A 22,128-nucleotide genomic window follows, 5' to 3' on the forward strand; every position below is an offset into this window, starting at 1 on the left:
TGTCTGTGAGCTGAAGCGTAATTGAGTTATGCATCAAGACAATGATCTAAAACATAAAGGCAAGTCTGTATTTGAATGTCTGAAGAGAAACAAAATTAAAGTTTTGAATTGGTCTAGTCAAAGTCCTGTCTTAAACCTAATAGAGATGCTGTGGCAGGTTCTGAAACGAGCAGATAATGCACAAACACCTATGATTGTTTCGGAATTAAAGCAGTTCTGCAAAGAAGAGTGGACTAAGATTCCTTAACAGCGTTGTGAAAAACTGATATCAAGTTAGGGGAAATGTTTGGTTGCAATTATTGCTGCTAAATGTGGTGCAACTGGTTATTAAATTTAGGGAGCGGTTATTTTTTCACATGGACGATGTGAGTGTTGACCCATTCTTGGTGTCTTCAGTGTTTCAGGCCTGGCCATAGCCCTAATAACTGTGTCCTCAACAGGAGAGGATTTTTGGAGCCAGGTCCAATTCCTTGGTGTTGGCATTGGCATCGAGGTCATTAGATTGACTTTGAGTACTGCACCGGCATCAGGAGCGTCGGTATGTATAGCTGCTGCTAGACCTGTAGATACTGGGAGCAGTGGTGCATCAAATGGTTCTCCATCTGTCTCAATGCTGACTGCTGTGCAGTGCCTCCAGGACCATCCAGCATCGGATCCAACCCCAAGGTGACGTGAGGACTCAAATTCATCCTTGTCGGCACCAAGGAGCCTCAATGTTGAGCTTCGGGCGAAGGCTAAGAAGCATCAGCATTGATCTTTTTACGCACAGTGCCAAGAGCTCTGGGATGTTGAGGGATTCAGCACCCGAGAAGCCTCTGCACCAGAGGGCCGCTCCCCCTCCATTCAGGAGGTGCCAATGTGTTGATCTCCCAGCAGCCAGGACCCAGCTCCTATCTCAACTCTGCCAGTTCTGAGTTGGCACCCAAGCTTTTCCTGGTGTCGGCCCTCGATGAGCTCATTCAGGCCTTGCTTCCCGAGCTGCTGAATAGACTCTTGCAACAGTGTGCATCAGCATCGTGTGTGCTTGTGCCTACCCTGCCTCCATTGTAGTTCCGCTTGGCCCTCAGCTTGCGGTGCGGCCTCCGAAGCTGGTGTCACATGTGTCCCCAGTGTCAATTGCCACCCAAGCCGGCACTCTCTCAACATCGTTGGAGGAAGCTTTGCTGGAGTCAAGGCAGGAGCCGACTCCTCAACAACCTTCTCAAGGACGTGGTTCCTCTAGCTCAAGCCAGGCTCACTCAGTCTTCCCATGAGGCGGTTTTGACTGACATCGATGAGGAGCGCTCATGGGAGCGGAGGAGGATCCAAAGTACTTTTTGGAGGATGAGTCCTGTGGCATGCCCTCTAAACCCTTCCCATCATTTGAAAGAAGAAAATCCCCTCCAGGGAGCCTTTCTTTTCCATCTTTTGTCATGGAAATGGCTGAGGCCATTCCATTTTTTTTAGGGTTGGAGGACGAGTCCAAGGCCTTGATGCTCGATATCCTGGACTATGAGCCTCCTCCTACAGAGGATGTGACTATCCCTCTCCACGAGGTACTCCAGAAAGTTCTTGTTTTGAAATTGGGAGTCCCCTCTCTCGGACGCGGTAGTGCCCGAGAAGATTGACACTATGTACTGGATGTACAGCACACATAGATTTGATAAGCCCCAGTTGCCTCATCATTCAATGGTGGTGGAATCCATCTTCAAAAGAGCCAGGAGTTCTAGAGACTATGCTTTGGCGCCCTCAGGCAGAGAAGTTAGGACCTTGGACTCTTTTGGGAGAAAAATGTGCCAGGCCTCTATGCTTACGTCATGCATTCAGTCATACCAGCTATTCATGAGCTTCTACTTGTGGGTCTTGGTGCGCACGATGCTAGACTTAGTGGACTCTCTTCCGTAGGAGTAGGCCGAGTTACTGCGCAAGATGGCCAAGCAGCAGAAGGTGTCATAAATTCTTGGCCAGGGGTGTATATGACACTTTGGATGTGACATCCAGGATCTCTGCACAAAGCAATGCACAGACTGATACCATCTGTTCTTTCTCCTGCTGGGCGCCTTCTGCATCTGCCTCCTTATCTAGGAGGTTTTTTGGCAAGTCAAGTAGTGCCTACTACTCTCAGAAGCGTAGGTACACTGCCTACTCTTTGCAGCCTGCCCAGGCTCAGCCCCAGTGCGCTCATTCCCATCAACAGTGTTCACATAAGATCCCTGCCACGCCGCAGTCAAAGCAGGGGATGAGCTTTTGACTGGCACCAGCAGAGCATAGCCAAATAAAAGCAAAACTTTTTTGTGATGGATCGAAAAAGTGATTTTGGGATAGTTATAGGCAATACCATGAATAAATAAAGCAATTTAGGCAGTAGGGTCATCTTGACAGCATAGTTGTTTGCTTCATGAGAGATTTGCTTTTGTCAAAGCCCCCTGTCAAACATCATTCTCACCCAGCTGATGAAAGCACCTTTAGAACCACTGAATTCCTGACATCTGAAGTACTTGACCTGGAAAGTCATTTTCTTAGCAGCTGTTACTTCAGCTTGTAGAGTTTCATGACAACAGAGTAGTCCTCCGCACGCACCCTAAGTTCCTGCCAAAGGTTGTGTTGGGAGTTCCATCTGAGCCAGTCATTTTTCTTTCCAACATTCTTTCCCTGATCTAATACACATCCTGGTGACAGCGCCTTGCACACCTTGGACTGCAAGGGAGCATTGGCCTATTACATGGGAAAGACTATCCTGCTTATTTTTGAAAGAGAAGGGCGGCCATCTTCCGACACAAATCGGGAGATGGCCGCCCTTTTCCCAATGCCGGCCAAATCGGCATAATCGAAAGCCGATTTTGGCCGACTTCAACTGCTTTCTGTCATGGGGACGGCGAAAGTTCAAGGGGGCATGTCGGCAGCTAGTGAAGGCGGGACGGGGGCGTGGTTAAGAGATAGCAGCCCTCTGCTGATAATGGAAAAAAGAAGGGCGGCCCTGATGAGCATTTGGCCGACTTTACTTGGTCCATTTTTTTCACGACCAAGCATCAAACAGGTGCCCGAACTGACCAGATGACCACTGGAGGGAATCTGGGATGACCTCCCGTGACTTCTTCAGTGGTCACTAACCAACTCCCACCCCGAAAAAAACAACTTAAAAAACTTTTGTCTTTTTTTTTTTTTAAAGAATATGTCCTTTGCTATTCCTCTGCCTGCAACGGCAGTTGAGGACGTCCAAAGTGTTTCTGTGAGAAGGACAGCCATGCCTTTGCTATGCCTCTGACACCATTTTTATTTATTTATTTGGATTTTGGATCACAAGTAGCAGTAGTGAGATTTGAACCGGCCACCTCTAGATTGCAAGACCAGTGCTCTAACCACTAGGCCACTCTGCTACTCCTCCACTCTACGCCACTCTGTTGAAATTTGGCTATCCCTATGGGGGGGGGGGGCAGTATGCAGGTCCCTGGTGGGGGGGAGGTATATGTGTGTCAGCGGAGGCGTAACGAAGCCGTGGACGTCCTTCTTTCAAACATTTTGGACGTCCTCAACTGCCCCCCCACAGGGATGGCCAAATTTCAACAGAGTGGAGTAGAGTGGAGGAATGGCAGAGTGGCCTAGTGGTTAGAGCACTGGTCTTGCAATCCAGAGGTGGCCGGTTCAAATCCTACTGCTGCTACTTGTGATCCAAAATCCAAATAAATAAATAAAAAGGGTGTCAGAGGCATAGCAAAGGCATGGCTGACCTTCTCACAGAAACATTTTGGACGTCCTCAACTGCCATTGCAGGGAAGGACATCCTCAATTGCTGTCGCTTCCCCTCCTTAGGAAGGAAATTGTGTGCGAATGAGCTAATAGTGAGCAGCTCATTTGCATGCAGTTTCTTTCATGCATGCCTATTCCTTTCCAGATCGGTAAGGGAAGGGCTTTTTTGTTAGTGGGACCAATGCACTACAAATGCTGGCTCCTCCCATGACCAAATGCCTTGGATTTGGCCGGTTTTGAGACGGCCGGCCTCGGTTTCCATTATCAGCAAAAACCAATGCCGGCTATCTCAAACCCGACGATCTCAACATTTATGTCAAGATTTGCCCGGCCCCAACCGTATTATCGGGGGAAAAAAAGATGGCCGGCCATCTTTTTCGAAAATACGGTGGGCTCCGCCCATTTGCGGAGCCGGCCCCAGAGATGTCCGGCCATGGAGCTGGCCCTCGCTGTTCGATTATGCCCCTCCATGCCTTGCAGATAGTTCTGGCCAGCTTTTTGTTTCTTTTGATCCCAGCAGGATGGGTGTCACAATCAGGAAATTCACAATCTCTAATTGGTTGGCAGATTGCATTTCCTTCACTTAATCCAGGCTGGGCTGACCGTAGTGGGTCATGTGAAGGCTCACAATGTCAGAGCCATGACTGCATTGATAGCCCACTTGAGGTCAGCCTCCATTGAAGAAATTTGCAAGACTGCTAAGTGGTCTTCAGTCCACACATTCACATCTCATTACTGCCTTGATCAGGATACCCAACTTGATAGTTGGTTCGGCCAGACATTGTTACAGAATCTGTTTGGGGGTCTAGAATCCAACTCCACCCCTTTAGGCCCATTTTATTCTGTTTCAGGGTGCACTCTCACTGAGTTTGTATATAGTTCAGGTTAAACTGAGTTCTGTCCTCACCGTTGCAAGGCTCAAGTTACCAATGTTTGTTGTTTTGGTGAGCCTGGATGCTGGGGATACCCCAATTGTGAGTATTGCCTGCTTGTCCTCGGAGAAAGCGAAGATACTTACCTGTAGCAGGTATTGTCTGAGGACAGCAGGTCTTATATTCTCACAAACTCTCCCACCTCCCCTTGGAGTTGACATTTATACCCCACATACCATGTTATACTCAAGTTCTATGTAGCTAACAATTCAGATTAAGTAGGTAATAAAAAATGTACAACAATCATTTTACAATACAGTCAATATTTGAAGTATGGACAAATAAGAGAAGATACAGTGTGCACTGTTTGGATAAGCAAGGCCATAAGTATATAAGTATTGGTTAGGGTGGTGGACTTTGGTCCTGGGGAACTGAGGAACTGAGTTCAATTCCCACTTCAGGCACAGGCAGCTCCTTGTGACTCTGGGCAAGTCACTCAACCCTCCATTGCCCATGTAAGCCGCATTGAGCCTGCCATGAGTGGGAAAGCGTGGGGTACAAATGTAACAAAAAAAAAAAAAAAGTATTGCCATACTGGGACAGACCAAAGGTCCATCAAGGCCAGCATCCTGTTTCCAACAGTGGCCAATCCAGGTCACAAATAACCTGGCAAGATCCCAAAAAAGTACAAAACATTTTATACTGCTTATACCAGAAATATTTTCCCCAAGTCCAATTTAATAATGGTCTATGGACTTTTCCTTTAGGAAGCGTCAAAACCTTTTAAAAACTCTGCTAAGCCAACTGCTTTTACCACATTCTCTGGCAACGAATTCCAGAGTTGAATTACACGTTGTGTGAAGAAAAATGTTCTCCGATTCATTTTAAATTTACTACTTTGTAACTTCATCGCATGCCCCTTAGTCCTAGTATTTTTGGAAAGAGTAAACAGACACTTCACGTCTAACAGTTCCATTCCACTCATTATTTTATAGACCTCTATCATATCTCCCCTCAACTGTCTTTTCTCCAAGCTGAAGAGCCCCAGCTGCTTTAGCCTTTCCTCATAGGAAAGTCATCCCATTCCCTTTATCATTTTCATTGCCCTTCTCTGCACTTTTTCTAATTCCACTATATCTTTTTGCGGCGACCAGAATTGTACACAATATTCAGGTGTGGTCGCACCATGAAGCGATACAAAGGCATTGTAACTTTCTCGATACCATGCTCGATATTAAGGATAAATTACATATTACTAACAATAGTTCCACAAGTTCATTTTTCAGTTCTATCAGTACTCTGGGATGAATACCATCCGGTCCAGGAGACTTGCTTCTCTTCAGTTTGTCAAATTGCCCCATTACATCCTCTAGGTCTGTAGAGATTTCATTCAGTTTCTCTGACTCATTAGCTTTGAATACCATTTCTGGCACCGGTATCTCTCCCAAAGCCTACTCAGTGAAGACTGAAGCAAAGAATTCATTTAATCTCTCCGCTGTGATTGCCCCTTTTACCCCTCGGTCATCTAGCAGTCCAGCCGATTCTGTTGCTGGCTTCCTGCTTTTAATATACCTAAAACATTTTTTTTTACTATGTTTTTGCCTCCAATGCAATCTTTTTTTTCAAAGTCCCTCTTTGCCTTCCTTATCAGCGTTTTGCATTTGACTTGACATTCCTTATGCTGTTTCTTATTATTTTTCTGTCGGTTCCTTCTTCCATTTTCTGAAGGATTTTCTTTTAGCTCTAATAGCTTCCTTTACCTCAGTTTTTAACCATACCAGATGTTTGGTGTTCCGTCTCGTCGCAGGAGGAGTGTGAAAGATTACAAGAAGACCTCATGAGACTAGGGGATTGGGCATCAAAATGGCAGATGAAGTTCAATGTTGACAAGTGCAAAGTGATGCATTTGGGAAGGAGGAACCCGAATTACAGCTATGTTATGCAAGGTTCCGCTTTAGGAATTACGGACCAAGAAAGGGATCTGGGAGTCATCGTGGATAAGACGTTGAAATCTTCAGCTCAATGTGCTACGGCGGCTAAGAAGGCAAACAGATCGGTGAGTCTGACGTCAGTGCCAGGGAAAATGGTAGAGGCTATTATTAAAAACAAAATTACAGAGCACATCCAAGGACATGGATTACTGAGGCCAAGTCAGCACGGCTTTTGTGTGGGGAAATCTTGCCTGACCAATTTACTTCAATTCTTTGAAGGAGTAAACAAACATGTGGACAAAGGGGAACCGGTTGATATTGTGTATCTGGATTTTCAAAAGGCGTTTGACAAGGTACCTCATGAAAGGCTACAGAGGAAATTGGAGGGTCATGGGATAGGAGGAAATGTCCTATTGTGGATTAAAAACTGGTTGAAAGATAGGAAACAGAGAGTGGGGTTAAATGGTCAGTATTCACAATGGAAAAGGGTAGTTAGTGGGGTTCCTCAGGGGTCTGTGCTAGGACCGCTGCTTTTTAATATATTTATAAATGATTTAGAGATGGGAGGAACTAGCGAGGTAATTAAATTTGCTGATGACACAAAGTTATTCAAAGTTGTTAAATCGCGACAGGATTGTGAAAAATTACAAGAGGACCTTACGAGACTGGGAGACTGGGCGGCTAAATGGCAGATGACATTTAATATGAGCAAGTGCAAGGTTGATGCATGTGGGGAAAAAAGAACCCAAATTATAGCTACGTCATGCAAGGTTCCACGTTAGGAGTTACAGACCAAGAAAGGGATCTGGGTGTCGTCGTCGATAATACGCTGAAACCTTCTGCTCAGTGTGCTGCTGCGACTAGGAAAGCGAATAGAATGTTGGGTATTATTAGGAAAGGTATGGAAAACAGGTGTGAGGATGTTATAATGCCGTTGTATCGCTCCATGGTGCGACCGCACCTTGAGTATTGTGTTCAATTCTGGTCACCGCATCTTAAGAAATATATAGTAGAATTGGAAAAGGTGCAGCAAAGGGCGACTAAAATGATAGCGGGGATGGTACGACTTCCCTATGAAGAAAGATTAAGGAGGCTAGGGCTATTCAGCTTGAAGAAGAGACGGCTGAGGGGAGACATGATAGAGTTATATAAAATAATGAGTGGAGTGGAACAGGTGGATGTGAAGTAGAGAGCTGCACGGCTTCCGTCCCCGCGGGAATCCCGCGGAACCCGCGGGATTCCCGCGGGGACGGAGGCAGTTCCTGCGGGGTTCCCGCGGGGATGGAAGCTGTTCTGCGGGGTTCCCGTGGGGACGGAGGCAGTTCCTGCGGGGTTCCCGCGGGGATGGAACCAGTTCTGTGGGCTTCCCGTGGAAGTGTAAGCTGCACCTGCACCAGCCTCTCATCTACCGAATACCAATTTATTTGAGTGCTGTCTCCTCCTCCTCCTCCTCTTCTTCCTTGCTTTACTAGCATAAATGTGGAAAGTCTTCCATTAAGGAGGTGGTAGAGTCACAAATGATGACGGAATTCAAAAAGGCGTGCTAACCTTAAATGGCTGCATGTGTGTGGATATTTCAAGTGACACTTAGATGGCGACTCTGGCTGTGATGAACTAGAGCTGATACCTGGCAGACTTGTATGGTCTGTGTCTCATACATGGCAATCTGGTGTAGGATGGGCTGGAAAGGGCTTAGACAGCAACTTCAGTGGCTGGAACATGAAGACAGTGCTGGACAGACTTTTATGGTCTGTGTCCCACAAATGAGAACATGAATAGGCTGGAGTGGGCTTCGATGGCAACTCCAGCAGTTGGAACATAAGGTTGGGGCCAGATAGACTTCTGTGGTCTTTGTTCCAGAAACACGAAAGAAAGACCATAATCAAGTATATAATATCACACTCGTTGATTTAATGATGAATTGATCATGAGTGTGACTATTGGGCAGAGTGGATGGACCGTTCAGGTCTATTTGCTGTCACTTACTATGTTACTATTAATCCTCTTTGCTCCCAGGCTGGTGCACAGACCTCAGCTCTGACACAGGCACGAGAATCAGATGTCACCTGACCTACTGGCGCGTGCATGTGGCGACCTCTCAGCACACACTGCCAGTGAATCAGAGACAAATCTTACATGTGCGCACCAGAGTGTTCCAAGTTCCAACTTCCGTTCCTTCCTTGCCTACAGTGCTGTGGCTCAAATCCAGAGAGAGACTGAGGGAGCTGACTGGAACTTTCTTTTATGTACTATTAAATTCTTACGGGGATGGGTGGGGATGGGTTAAATTCTTACGGGGATGGGTGGGGATGGGTTAAATTCTTGTGGGGACGGGTGGGGATGGGTTGGGATGGTTTAAATTTTTGCGGGGATGGGTGGGGATGGGTAAGATTCCAGTGGGGATGGGTGGGGACGGGTAAGATTCCAGCAGGGACGGGCGGGGATGGGTAAGATTTCTGTCCCCGTGCAACTCTCTAATGTGAAGCGTCTGTTCACGCTTTCCAAAAATACTAGGACTAGGGGGCATGCGATGAAACTACAGTGTAGTAAATTTAAAACAAATCGGAGAAAATATTTCTTCACCCAACGTATAATTAAACTCTGGAATTCGTTGCCGGAGAAAGTGGTGAAGGCGGTTAGCTTAGCAGAGTTTAAAAAGGGGTTGGACAATTTCCTAAAGGACAAGTCCATAAACCGCTACTAAATGGACTTGGGAAAAATCCACAATTCCAGGAATAACATGTATAGAATGTTTTTACGTTTCGGAAGCTTGCCAGGTGCCCTTGGCCTGGATTGGCCGCTGTCGTGTACAGGATGCTGGGCTCGATGGACCCTTGGTCTTTTCCCAGTATGGCATTACTTATATACTTATGTACTTATGAGTATTATTAGAAAAGGGATGGAAAACAAGCATGAGGATGTTATAATGCCAGTATATCGCTCCATAGTGCGACCGCACCTGGATTATTGTGTTCAGTTCTGGTCTCCTCATCTCAAAAAAAATATAAAGGAATTGGAGAAGGTGCAGAGAAGGGCGACAAAAATGATAAAAGGGATGGGACGACTACCCTATGAGGAGAGGTTAAGACGGCTAGGACTCTTTAGCCTGGAGAAAAGGCAGCTGAGGGGTAATATGATAGAGGTTTACAAAATAATGAGTGGGGTACAGCGGACAGATGTGAAGCATTTGTTTACACGTTCTAACAATAATAGAACCAGGGGACACAAGATGAAATTTAGAATGTGGTAGGTTTAAAACAAATTGGAGAAAGTTTTTCTTTACTCAGTGCATAGAGAATCTGGAACTCATTGCCGGAGATGGTAGTAACGGCAGCTGGCCTTGCTGAGTTCAAAGGAGGTCTGGACAGATTCCTGAAGGAAAAGTCCATTGATCGTTATTAAATTTTGGGTTTTTTGACAGATTCTTGGGGCCTGGATTGGCCGCTGTCGGAGACAGAGTGCTGGGCTTGATGGACCTTTGGTCTTTTCCCAGCATGGCGGTGCTTATGTCCTCCTTTTTTAGTACGCGGAATATATTTGGCCTGGGCTTCCAGGATGGTGTTTTTGAACAGCATCCACGCCTGATGTAAATTTTTGACCTTCGAAGCCGCTCATCTAATTTTTATTTTCACCATTCTTCTCATTTTATCATAGTCTCCTTTTTTTAAAGTGAAACGCTAATGTATTGGATTTCTTGTTTATACTTCAAAGCTAATATCAAATTTGATCATATTATAATCACTGTTATCAAGCGGCCCCAGCACCATTACCTCTTGCACCAGATTGTGCGCTCCACTAAGGTCTAGGTCTAGAATTTTTCCTTCTGTCTGCTCCTGTACCAGCTGCTCAATAAAGCAGTCCTTGATTTTGTCAAGGAATTTTATCTCCCTAGCATGTCCCGATGTTACATTTACCCAGTCAATATTGTGTAATTGAAATCACCCATTATTATTATGTTGCCCAGTTTGTTTGGTTCCCTAATTTCCTTTAACATTCTACATCTGTCTGTTCATCCTGGTCAGGTGGACGGTAGTACACTCCTATCACTATCCTTTTCCCCTTTACACATGGAATTTCAATCATAGTAACATAGTAGATGATGGCAGAAAAAGACCTGCACGGTCCATCCAGACTGCTCAACAAGATAAACTCATATGTGCTACTTTTTATGTATACCCTACCTTGATTTGTACCTGTCCTCTTCAGGGCACAGACCGTATAAGTCTGCCCAGCACTATCCTCGCCTCCCAACCACCAGTCCCACCTCCCACCACCGGCTCTGACACAGACTGTATAAGTCTGCCCAGCACTATCCCCGCCTCCCACCACCGGCTCTGCCACCCAATCTCGGCTAAGCTCCTGAGGATCCATTCCTTCTGAACAGGATTCCTTTGTTTATCCCACACATGTTTGAATTCTGTTACCGTTTTCTTTTCTGCCACCTCCCGCGGGAGGGCATTCCAAGCATCCACTACTCTCTCCATGAAAAAAATACTTCCTGACATTTTTCTTGAGTCTGCCCCCCTTCAATCTCATTTCATGTCCCGTAGGGATTCCAAGATGTGTTTTGTTTCCTGCTGAATTTTCAATCTATTTGATTCAAGGCTCTCCTTAACATACAGTGCTATCCCTCCGCCAATTCGATCCACCCTATCACTATGATATAATTTGTATCCCGTTATGACAGTGTCCCACTGGGTATCCTCCTTCCACCAGGTCTCAGAGATGTCTATTATATCTAATTTTTCATTTAATGCAATATATTCCAACTGTCCCATCTTATTTCTTAGGCTTCTGGCATTCGCATATAAACATTTCAAACTTGTGTTTGTTCCTATTTACATCATGCTCAGTACTTGACAGTATTAATTTGCAATCTTTTTCCTGATTTTTATTTTTATTGAAGGACACCTGATCTACTGTGGTCTCTTTTGCAACCTATCAGGATACCCTGTCTTCCCTGTTTTGGTGATATATTTGAAAGATACCTTATCCCGAAACACGTGCTTTTGAGCAACTGTCGGCCTTCCCCCAGTTTCTAGTTTAAAAGCTGCTCTATTCTCCTTTTTAAATGCTAATGCCAGCAGTTTGGTCCCACCCTGGTTAAGGTGGAGTCCATCCTTTCGGAATAGGCTCCCCCTTCCCCAGAGTGTTGCCCAGTTCCTAACAAATGTAAAACCCTCCTCCCTACATCATCGTCTCATCCACGCATTAAGACTCCGGAGCTCTGCCTGTCTTTTGGGCCCTGCGCATGGAACAGGTAGCACTTCAAAAAATGCTACCCTAGAAGTTCTGGATTTGAGCTTTCTACCTAAGAGCCTAAATATGGCTTCCAGAACCGCTCTCCCACATTTTACTATGTCATTGGTACCCACATGTACCAAGACAGCCGGCTTCTCCTCAGCACTATCTAAAATCCTATGTAGGTGACGCATGAGGTCCGCCACCTTTGCACCAGGCAGGCAAGTCACCAGGTGATCCTCATGTCCACCAGCCATCCAGCTATCTATATGCCTAATGATCAAATCACCAACTACAACAGCTGTCCTAACCCTTCCCTCCTGGGTAGCATTTGGAGACATGTCCTTGGTGCGAGAGGATAGTACATCCCCTGGTGGGCAGGTCCTGGCTACAGGAGTACTTCCTGCTTCACCAGGGTGATGCTCTCCTTCTTATAGACCTCCCTCCTCCAAGGTAGCACAGGGGCTACCAGACTGGAGGTGGGACTTCTCTACAACATCCCTGTAGGTCTCCTCTATATATCTCTGTCTCCCTCAGCTCCACCAAGTCTGCTACTCTAGCCTCAAGAGAACGGACACGTTCTGAATATTGTGTTCACCCCTGTCTCTCCTTTCCTCCGGAGTATACATGTTCAGGTCCTCAAGTCTCTCCTCATATGTCTTGCTACGCAAACCGCATGCCATTTGCATCACTTTTTTCTCTGAAGTGCTTCAAGTGTTAGCAAGATACGGCCTCCAAAACTGAACACAATACTCAGTGAGGCCTCACCAACAACTTGTACAGAGACATCAACATCAACACCTTCTTTCTTCTGTTGGATATACCCTTCTCAGTGCATCGTAGCATCCTTCTGACCATGGCCACTGCTTTGTCACATTGTTTTATCACCTTGAGATCCTCAGACTCCAATACCCCAAGGTCCCTGTCCTGAATTGAGCTTATCAATCTCTCTCTTCCTATCTGGTATATTCTCACCCCAAGTGCATCACTCTGCACTTCTTTGCATTAAATTTTAATTGCCAGACCTTTGACCGTTCTTCTGCTGTATCTGTCCCCCATGGCACACCCTCAATCTTGATCTGTCCCACACAAGTGGCACATTCTTATTTTGTTCCCCTACAACAGAATCTGTTTTTGCTGCTGCCTCTCCCATCCCCTTGGAGCACACTCAACTTTCTCTGCCCCCTTCCAACCCCATGGCACACTCTCACCTTGCTCACAGTGCCCTCCACCCACATCCCCATGGCACTGTCATGGTTGTGGCCGTGCCCTTATGTTCAGACCTACTGTTTCTCTGTATCTAGCTCTGTGACCTCTCCAGTCTGCTTCATTTCCTGTTGTTGTTCTTCCTGTTAGCCAAGCCTCGCTTTGGTCTCCCTGCTTCTGCTTCATTTCCCTTGTGACATCATCAGCCTACTCCTTTATAAGAACCCAGGGAGCTTTCCTACGTGGCCTTTGCAAGAGATCTCTTAATCTTGTTACCTGTTTAGATCATTTCCATGCTTGGCTTTGTTCCTGAGTGTTTTGCTCCTGAAGGTCTCTGTGCTGTGTTTCTCTGAGGGGCAGATGTATCAACAAAGCCCCAGGCCAAGATGCACTAAAAAATCGTTAAAGCCCTTCCCTTACAGATTCCCCTAGCGAATCAGTAAGGAACGGGCATGCATCAAGGAAAAGGAATTCAAATGAGCTGCTCGTTGTAGGTCACTTGCATTCTCTATTTCGGTGAACAGTGGGCTGGTCGAGCATGCGCAGAGCAGCCAATCATTATGCTGGCTGCTCTGCGCATGCCAAATAAGCCTCTGTGATGCGGCTCGATCATAGCAGGAGAGTGCAGTTGAGGACATCCATCCAAAAAGACGTCCTTTTTGGATGTCCATCTCCCCCCCCCCCCCCAAAAAAAAAAATTATTAAAAAACGTCCTTTTTTGGACATGCTTCACTCAGCTAAGAGACCTTGAAGTCTTTGAGCCAATCACAATGCGTTTAGCTGAGCTAAACGCGCTGTGATTGGCTCAGAGATTTCAAGGTCTCTTAGCTGAGTGAAGCATGTCCAAAAAAGGATGTTTTTATTATTGCGGGTGGGGGGGAGGACGCTCTTTATGGGTGTCCCTGACTAGCACTTGGCTTTCTTTCTTTTTTTTTTCCCGCAGCCCCGGTGCCCTGCCCCCTCCGCCCCCCTTGAGGTCAAGGTTGCTGCCGCTCCCCCCCCTTCACCCGCCCCCCTCCATCTGCCACCGGGCCGGGCCCTCACAGCGCCTCTTACCTCTGAGTGAAGGCGCTGCAGCAAGCAACAGTAGATCGCTTTCCTTCGGGCTTCCCTCCTTCCCTCCCTGTGTCCCGCCCTCGCATAACTTTCATCAGACGAGGGCGGGCCAGAGGGAAGGAGGGAGGCCCAAAGGGAAGCGATCTGCTGTTGCCTGCTGCAGCACCTTCACAGGTGAGAGGCGCTGTGAGGGCCCGGCCCGGTGGCAGACAGAGGGGGGCGGGTGGAGGGGGGAGCGGCGACAACGACGACCTCGACCCCAGAGGGGGCGGGGCCCCTGGGTGCGGAGAATGGCGGGGAGGCCAGGGCTGCGGGAAGCTGTGATTTCAAGGGAGGGGAGAGGGGGGATCGGTCACGGCAACCTCGGGGGGGGGGGGGGGGGGGGGGCGGCGGAAGGGAAAAAAAAAAAAAAAGAAAACCATGTGCGGCTTTTTTTTTTCCCCTTCCCTCTTGCTCTTCTGAGCACTTGTTGGATGTTTTTTTTTTTTTCTTTCCGATTCCCTCACAGCAGCCCCAACGAGAGGTGCAGACCTCCCGTTAGGGGTTTCCATGGTAAGGGAATCGGGAAATGGTAGTGCATCTCGTTACAATACGGTTTCTACACATTATTTTTTTTTCCAACTTTATTTTTGATATATAAATGACATCCATACATAAAACAGCTGAAACATTTTTCACCTTATATTGATCCCTCCCAACCCCTTCTCTCTCTCTCCCTCCCCGCCCCATCCCCTATTTCTTTTATTACCCTGCATGTCTCCTGTTTCTACACATTATAGTACTAATTTGTTCATCTGCATTCCGTTTTCATTAGCTGCTACGGTGATGGAAAATGGCTGGGAGAAGCCTTTAGTGCATGCCAGGGTTTACTACTTGCTCGTTAATGGCTCGTTAAATTAAATGGGGGCCAGATGCACTAAACTTAAGTGCTGCTGCTCTTCACTTGTGTAACATTTCCATTGTTTACTGCTTTGCATGTTAAAGGCAGGCTTACATCAGGCAATTAGGAAGGACTCTCTGAAGAAAAAAAAAGACGTCCCTGTTTTTCTTACCTGCCTGAACTGACCATAACCACAGTTCTCTCAACAGGCACCTCCAAGGTTATTTTCAGCTTGCGCCCCCCCCCCCCCCATAGGATCGGGACATGACAGCCAAATCAAAACTTTTTGGACGTCCCTCCCTCCAGGTCTCTCTCAGGCAATCACAGCACGTTTAGCTGATATTGGTATCTTCGAGGAGATGCACCCCGTTTAAAGCATGTAGCCCTTCCCTTGGAGGAAGCTGCAAACGTTCAAGTGCTCGTCAGGGATGTCTGTTTTTTTTTGTTTTTTTGTTTTAGTGAAGGACGTCCATGTTAGGCAGTTCAGAAGGATGTCCCTGACGAGCACTGGACATATTTTTTTCAGTTGTCGTACGTTTTTGGAGCTGCTTGTTCAGCTCTGCAAGAATTTTTTTTCCTTCCGATTCCCTCACAGCAGCCCCAACGAGAGGTGCAGACCTCCCGTTAGGTTTTCCACGGTAAGGGGATCGGAAAACGGTAGTGCATCTCATTACAATACGAACTTTACTCATTAAATACTAATTTACTCTTCTGCATTCTGTTTTCGTTAGCTGCTACCGTGACAGGAAATTGCCCTTTTGTGCATGTCCTGGTTTACTACACAAGTTAAACTGGCTAGAACCAGTTTAAAACCCACGTTGCTGGCTCGTTAACTTTAGTTCATCTGGCCCTGAGTCTTGTGTTTCAGTGCTTTCCTTTGTTTCTGTGAGTTCGCTTTTGAACCTTGTTTCCTGAAAGCCTGGCTGTAGAGCCACACCCTTCCCTTGGTGTCTGTATCTATTTGACTCTACCCTTGGCTCCTGCTTTTAGTCTAGCCCTGCTTTTGACTTGCTATAGTTAAGCTCTGTGTTTAAGCCAAGCTCTGTGTTTAGCCAAGCTCTGTTTCTGTATTCCCTGTTCAGTTTCCTGTGTGTGTGGTTCTTGTCTGTTTATTCTGAGTCTGTAGAAGCCAGCATCATTTATTTATTTCTTTTATTTTTGTTACATTTGTACCCCGCGCTATCCCACTCATGGCAGGCTCAATGCGGCTTACATGGGGCAATGGAGGGTTAAGTGACTTTCCCAGAGTCACAAGGAGCTGCCTGTGCCGGGATTCGAACTACTCAGTTCCCCAGGACCAAAGTCCACCACCCTAACCACTAGGCCACTCCTCCACTCTACCTGATTATTTCACTGCTATCTAGCTGTGGGGGGTTGGTAAGCACATTGCTTGTTTGTTTGTCTTCCCTTAGTCTGCTTAATCCTTTGCCTGCTATGTTTGCTTCCTGGCTCTTCAGCTCTGTTTCTGCCAGGTTCTGCCCCAGCTCTGTGTTTGAGCTAGTTTTGATCCTGTTCCAGTCAAGTCAAGCCAATCTCAGAATCCTGTTCCAGCCAAGCCAGTCTCAGAATCCTGTTCCAGTCAAGTCAAGCTTGTTCCAGCCAAGCCCGTTCCTGAATCCGGTTGCAGCCAAGCCCGTTCCTGAATCCGGTTCCAGCCAAGCCCGTTCCAGAATCCGGTTCCAACCAAGCCTGTTTGAGAATCCTGTTCCTGGCTTGTGTATTGTCTTGCTTCTGTTATTCTGTTGCCTAGCTCCTGCCCTGTCTTGCCTGTCTAGTTGTGCTTTGCTTTGTCTCTTTCTGTCTAGTCCTGTCCAGATCCAGTTTTTATCTACTTCCGTGTGTTGCCTTGTCTTGCATTTCTGGGTCCCAGTTTTAATCCAGTTCCGAGTTTTGCCTTGTCCTGTCTGGGTTCCAGTTCTGGCCCCTTTGCCTTCTTTTCCTTGCCTTGTCTGGATCCGGTCCTTATTTAGTCCATTCTGTTTAGTTACCTCTCTCCTACCTGTGTTCAGTCTGTTAGTTTATTTTAGTCCAGTGTGTTCTGATTCCTGCCTGTGCCAGCCTAGGTGATTTGTCTGCCAAAGCTCCGGCTTTGGTCCAAGGGCTCACCATTCCCAACAGTTGTGACAGGCACTTCTTAATCTTGCTCTGCCCCCTCTCATCCGTATGACACAATATGCCAGTGGTAGTAGCTACTTTGCACACACTCTCTTCCTTGCCAACTGAGGTCGCGTGGCAAAAAGAGGAGGAAGTCAATGGCTGCACATGGGGCCATACAGAGGCTTCTAAGATTCAAATGAACATTCTGTCTAAGCTGACACAGGACGAGGAAGCACCCAATGTGCAGCCCTTGATGTCTTCCTCCTCTTGTCGTGTGATCTTGGTGGGAAAGAGAGAGAGAGTGAATTCTAAGGACATGGGGAATTCTGCACTGTACAGTTGTGCAGCATTCCCCCAGGAGTAGTATGTGCATGGAGTTCTTCATTGCCTTTTTTGTGATTACAGAGACCTGGCACAACTGGCAAAGGCTGCAGTAAGTGGAGATGAGAAAGCATTGGACATGTTTAACTGGAAGAAATCTGGGAAAGGAACACCTATGAAATTTGGGGCCCAGGAAGGACTCTCCTTCTTCCTTGGTGCTGCAGATGGTATGTGATCAAAAGTCTGGATATATTCAGTTTACTGGAAAATACTAGGCCTTTTTCATATTGTAATTTTCATTGCATTTGAACGAGCCCATCAAAAATGATGGGCAAAAATGCTTTCTTTATCATCCTGCTAGACTAGTCAAGACAAGTGTTATGCTCCACAATCAGCAGATGGAGGCAGAGAATACTGATTTCCAGTGATGTCATCACCAGTATAAGGAGTGGTGCAACCCTAGAACTTGCCAGTATTTCTCTGTTTCCAACATCTATTGTAGTTTGGAGTGGTGCAGCAGGATTCTTCTTGAGGCCTGTGACCCTGTGGTTGAGCCTCTGGCCATGTGGAGCTCTTGGATCAATCTATAGACCTTTGCCATGATGGAGTGTGAGGAAGTCCTCTCCTTATCCCATACCTTCAGCCTGTGGTCTTGGAAATGTTATGGCCAGTATGGCAGTGGTCCTCTTGGACTACTGCCAGCAGGGTGAATAGTCCCTCCTTTGGCTTATGGGTCCTAGGTTAGGGGGGGCACCCTGGGTGTTGATGGCATTGCGGAAACTCTGACAAATACTGTTCTGCTCTCACAAGCATATGTGAAGACTTCCTAATGTGCCCCAAAACTGTTTCTTCATAAATTTTATAATAACTTAGTGGCTGATTTTCAGACTGTGGGAGGCAGCTCGGCTAACTTCCGCGGTCTGCGTCAAGACCGGATATTCAGTGTTCCGTGACCGGCATTGAATATCTGGTTTATTTTTGGCCAGTTGAAATTTAACAGGCCAAGCCAATATTCATCACTGGCCTGTTAAGATTATAGTGGCTTAAAGATAGGTGTGCTGTTTTGGCAACCTGATTTGGCCACAAATCTTAGCCGGTGATGCACTGAATATTAGTGGATAGCCAGTTATATCGCGTGATATAACCGGTAGCTGCTAAGCGCTGGCCACGAATATACAGCAGGAGATAACCGGCTGTCTCCTGCTGAATATTTTTGCGGATAGCCAGTTAAGTTCTATTTAAATGGCCAGGAGCCTTTCCTGGCCGGTTAAATGTGCTGAATATTAGGGGGGGGGGGATTACTGTCCAACTTAACACCTATTAGTTTCATACTGTATTAGTTTTTTGATCTATACGCTTCTTGTATAAAGTAGTTATAATCTTTGTTTGCTCTTAATTTGCACATTCAAAAAAATTAATCATGGTGCTCTGATTCATATCAAACAATATTAGGGATGACAGCTGTCCAAGAAATCCACAAAAATAATTAACTCCTCATGAGTACCTTTCCATATCATAAAAATATCGTCAATAAAATGCCACCAACATAAGACAAGATGAAACCAAGTAACAAATAATATAGTACAAAAACTAGGGGACACTCAACAAAGTTACATGGAAATAATTTTAAAACAAATAGGGGAAATATTTTTTTTACTCAACGAATAGTTAAGCTCTGGAACTCTTTGCTGGAGGATGCAGTAATAGCAGTTACCATATCTGTGTTTAAAAAAGGTTTGGACAAGTTCCTGGAGGAAAAGTCCAAAGTCTGCTATTGAGACAGGCATGGGGAAGCCACTGCTTGCACTGGGATTGGCCACTGTTGGAAACAGGTGTTTGTGAACTGGATTGGCCACTGTTGTAAACAGGATACTGGGCTAGATGGACAATTGGAGTCATCAAGATGGCCGCAGGGTAAACGGACGGGAAACCGTCAGCTCCAGGCGTCCATGGGTTTTGCCTGGGTCTTTGACTGTGGTGTGGCCCTCGTTTGCTGGTTCCATACCTCTCCGGGTCCGGGGTGTCATGGGGCATCCGTTTGTTGTTGGGGGGCCAGACGGGTCTGCACGTTGCCATCGTATTCATGCACCGACCGCCAGCGGGCCGTGGCCGCCTCTTCCCCGTTCTTCATCTTTTCTGATGGGGAGTCTGCTGCCTCTGCTGCCCTGGCCCAGGCGATCTTCTGGCCGTTGTGTTGGAGTTGTTCCCCGCTGACACTGCCTGCTCTTCCCCTTCTGCCGGTCTGATGGAGCAATGACGGAAGTCCCTGGTTTGGAGGGCCCTGACGGTTGGAGCTGTGGAGGAGGACCGTTTGAAACACACCTTGGATCCTACTCCGTAGTCCCTGGATCGTCGGTTGCGGTTGAACTTGATCAGGTAGCTGCAACTTCGCTGACGTCTTTCCCCGCTGTGGTTCGGGGTGCGGTCCCTGTTCCTCTGCGGTGGTGTTGCTGGACCGGTGGACATCCAGGGCCCTGTCGACGTTGCCTGCCTCCAGCTGTCGTCTGCCTCTGGTGACCACTGCCTCTCTCCTGGCCGCATGCTGCTGCTGTTTCCTTAGTGGTTTGTCTGTGCTATCTGGGTGCCGCTGCAGTTCCCGTTTGAGGATCGCCATGCCTGGACCTGTTCGAGCCACTCTGTTCTGCCTGGATTTCCATCATCCTTCTTGGCTCACCACCCATCTTATTCTCTCTTCCCTTTCCCTTCTTACCCTGTCCTTTCGCCCTATCTAATGTAATTGTAATTGATTTCACTGTGCATTGTAAGCCACTTTGAGTCTGCTTCATGTGGAAAAAATGGGGTATAAATGTTCATAAATAAATTGGTCTGACCTAGTATGGCTATTCTTATGTTTTTATAGTAGATGACGGCACATAACGGCCTGTATGGTCCATCCAGTCTACCCAACAAGATAAAACTCATAACAAAAGATTTGATGCAAAACTACATATGCATACTTGATTTCTTCTTGCTGTTTTCAGGACACAGACTGTAGAAATCTGCCCAACTCTGGTCTTGTCCTTCCACTACTGAAGCTGTCATCAAAACCTCATTCCAGTCCATCCAAATCTGTCCAGCCATGATTGGGAAACAGACAGTAGAAGTCTGCCCGGCACTGGCTTGCTTCCTCATTTCTGGAGTTGCCATCTAATCACCGTTAATTCTGTTTAGTTACATTATTTCCATACAGGATTCCTTTTTATTTATCCCACACATTTTAAAATTCCATTACCGTTTTCATCTCCACCATCTCCCGCAGGAGGACATTCCAGGTATAAACTTTCCTGTCCATGAAACAGTACTTCCTCAGTTGGCCCACCTGCAACCTAATTTTATGTCCTACCACTTTCCTGTTTCTGGAAAACATTTGTTTGTATATTAATACCTTTCAAATATTTGAATGTCTGTATCATGTCACCCCCTATCTCTACTTTCATCCTGTGTATACATCTTGTGGCGCAAACCTCATACCCATATCATTTTTGTTGCTTTTCTCTGAACCGCTTCAGGTCTTTTTATGTGCTTAGCAAGATACGGCCTTGTAGCAAATCAAGGGTTCGGATATTTCTTTAAAGATTGTTTATTCACACATCAATAGGCACACACATATTACATAACACTCTTATGCAGAATACATACATCACCACAGGATTGTAGCCTTCATCTGAGCTGCAACAGCAATCGGGGAAGCACCGATGACCGCCCAGAGATCTGCGGGAAATCCCACACTGGAGAGGCGTCCCTCAAACCAGGTACAGAGCTTCTGTTTCTGCCAGGGGCTTCCCCTCTTTTATAACAGGTCCCAAACAAGTGTGCCTGGAACAGAACAATGAAGTGGCCAAACTACATTCCTCTCTCACAGGCACTCTCTGATGAAAACACCAGCCTTTGGACTTGTTTCTCAGTTCTCAGCACAATCCTGTAGTGAGTTAGCCACTGCAACGGAACGTTGTGGTAGCAACCTTTCAAACAAATATTCTGGTAGCAACAGGTCAAAACAAACATTCTGCATGTCAGAAAACAAATATTCTGGGTGAGCATAAGTATCATATCATAAGTATTATACTCCAACACATTCCACCTCTTGATACCTATGCTGACACAGAAGTATACATGGTATTATGGACCGCTCCTGCTGGAGGGTGCCAAATTTTACATGTAAGAATACAATTCCATACCACCAAAGCAATACTAAGTAATAGAACTATTAGTAATGGATGTGCAAGCCATTGTAGAAATTTATCTGCTCCAGGAGTATGACCAGTTAACGGATCTCACCAATGATGTTGCAATTTGCTCTGAACATTTTCAGCGACTAGGAGAATGTGGGTTTTATTTAACTGGGCATCCACCTTCATATTACTTAGAGTTTGATTAGTGTCTTCTAAATACTGATGTACAATCTCAGATTTATTTAGTATTTGCTGTAGTCTACTATAATTAACGTATAACAGAGGAGCACGGAAGAAACTATACGTATAGATTGTGGAGGTGCTTATCTGTATATCTGGGAAAAAGAAATATTTAGCACCCTTCCACCAAAATACTGATATATTACTATAACATTGGCTAACCACCATGTTCCCTAAAAATGGATTATGTTGTACAGTCGCGCTATTAGCTGTGGTAATGCATACCATCTGAGCGGATATCTCTACAAACATTTCATAATCTTTGGGGTACACCGTGAAGGTACATTCACCAAAACGAGGTGATAAGCATGGTTCATATAAAGGTGTTTGTAAAGGACAAATTAATCTATTTAAACTAAAAATACAATATGATAGATCGTAAGTAT

General features: G+C 46.1%; 1 protein-coding gene across 1 annotated transcript in view; it reads left to right on the forward strand.

Annotated features, from left to right (window-relative positions):
• IFT140 (intraflagellar transport 140) overlaps nt 1-22,128 on the forward strand; it is a 681,938-nt gene that overhangs the window by 76,077 nt on the left and 583,733 nt on the right. The window contains exon 5 of the mRNA XM_030212528.1: nt 17,415-17,557. Coding sequence (XP_030068388.1) covers nt 17,415-17,557 — 143 coding nt within the window. The remainder of the gene's footprint in view (nt 1-17,414; nt 17,558-22,128) is intronic.

This window comes from Microcaecilia unicolor, chromosome 8, assembly GCF_901765095.1.
Source record: "Microcaecilia unicolor chromosome 8, aMicUni1.1, whole genome shotgun sequence".
Lineage (NCBI taxonomy): Eukaryota > Metazoa > Chordata > Amphibia > Gymnophiona > Siphonopidae > Microcaecilia > Microcaecilia unicolor.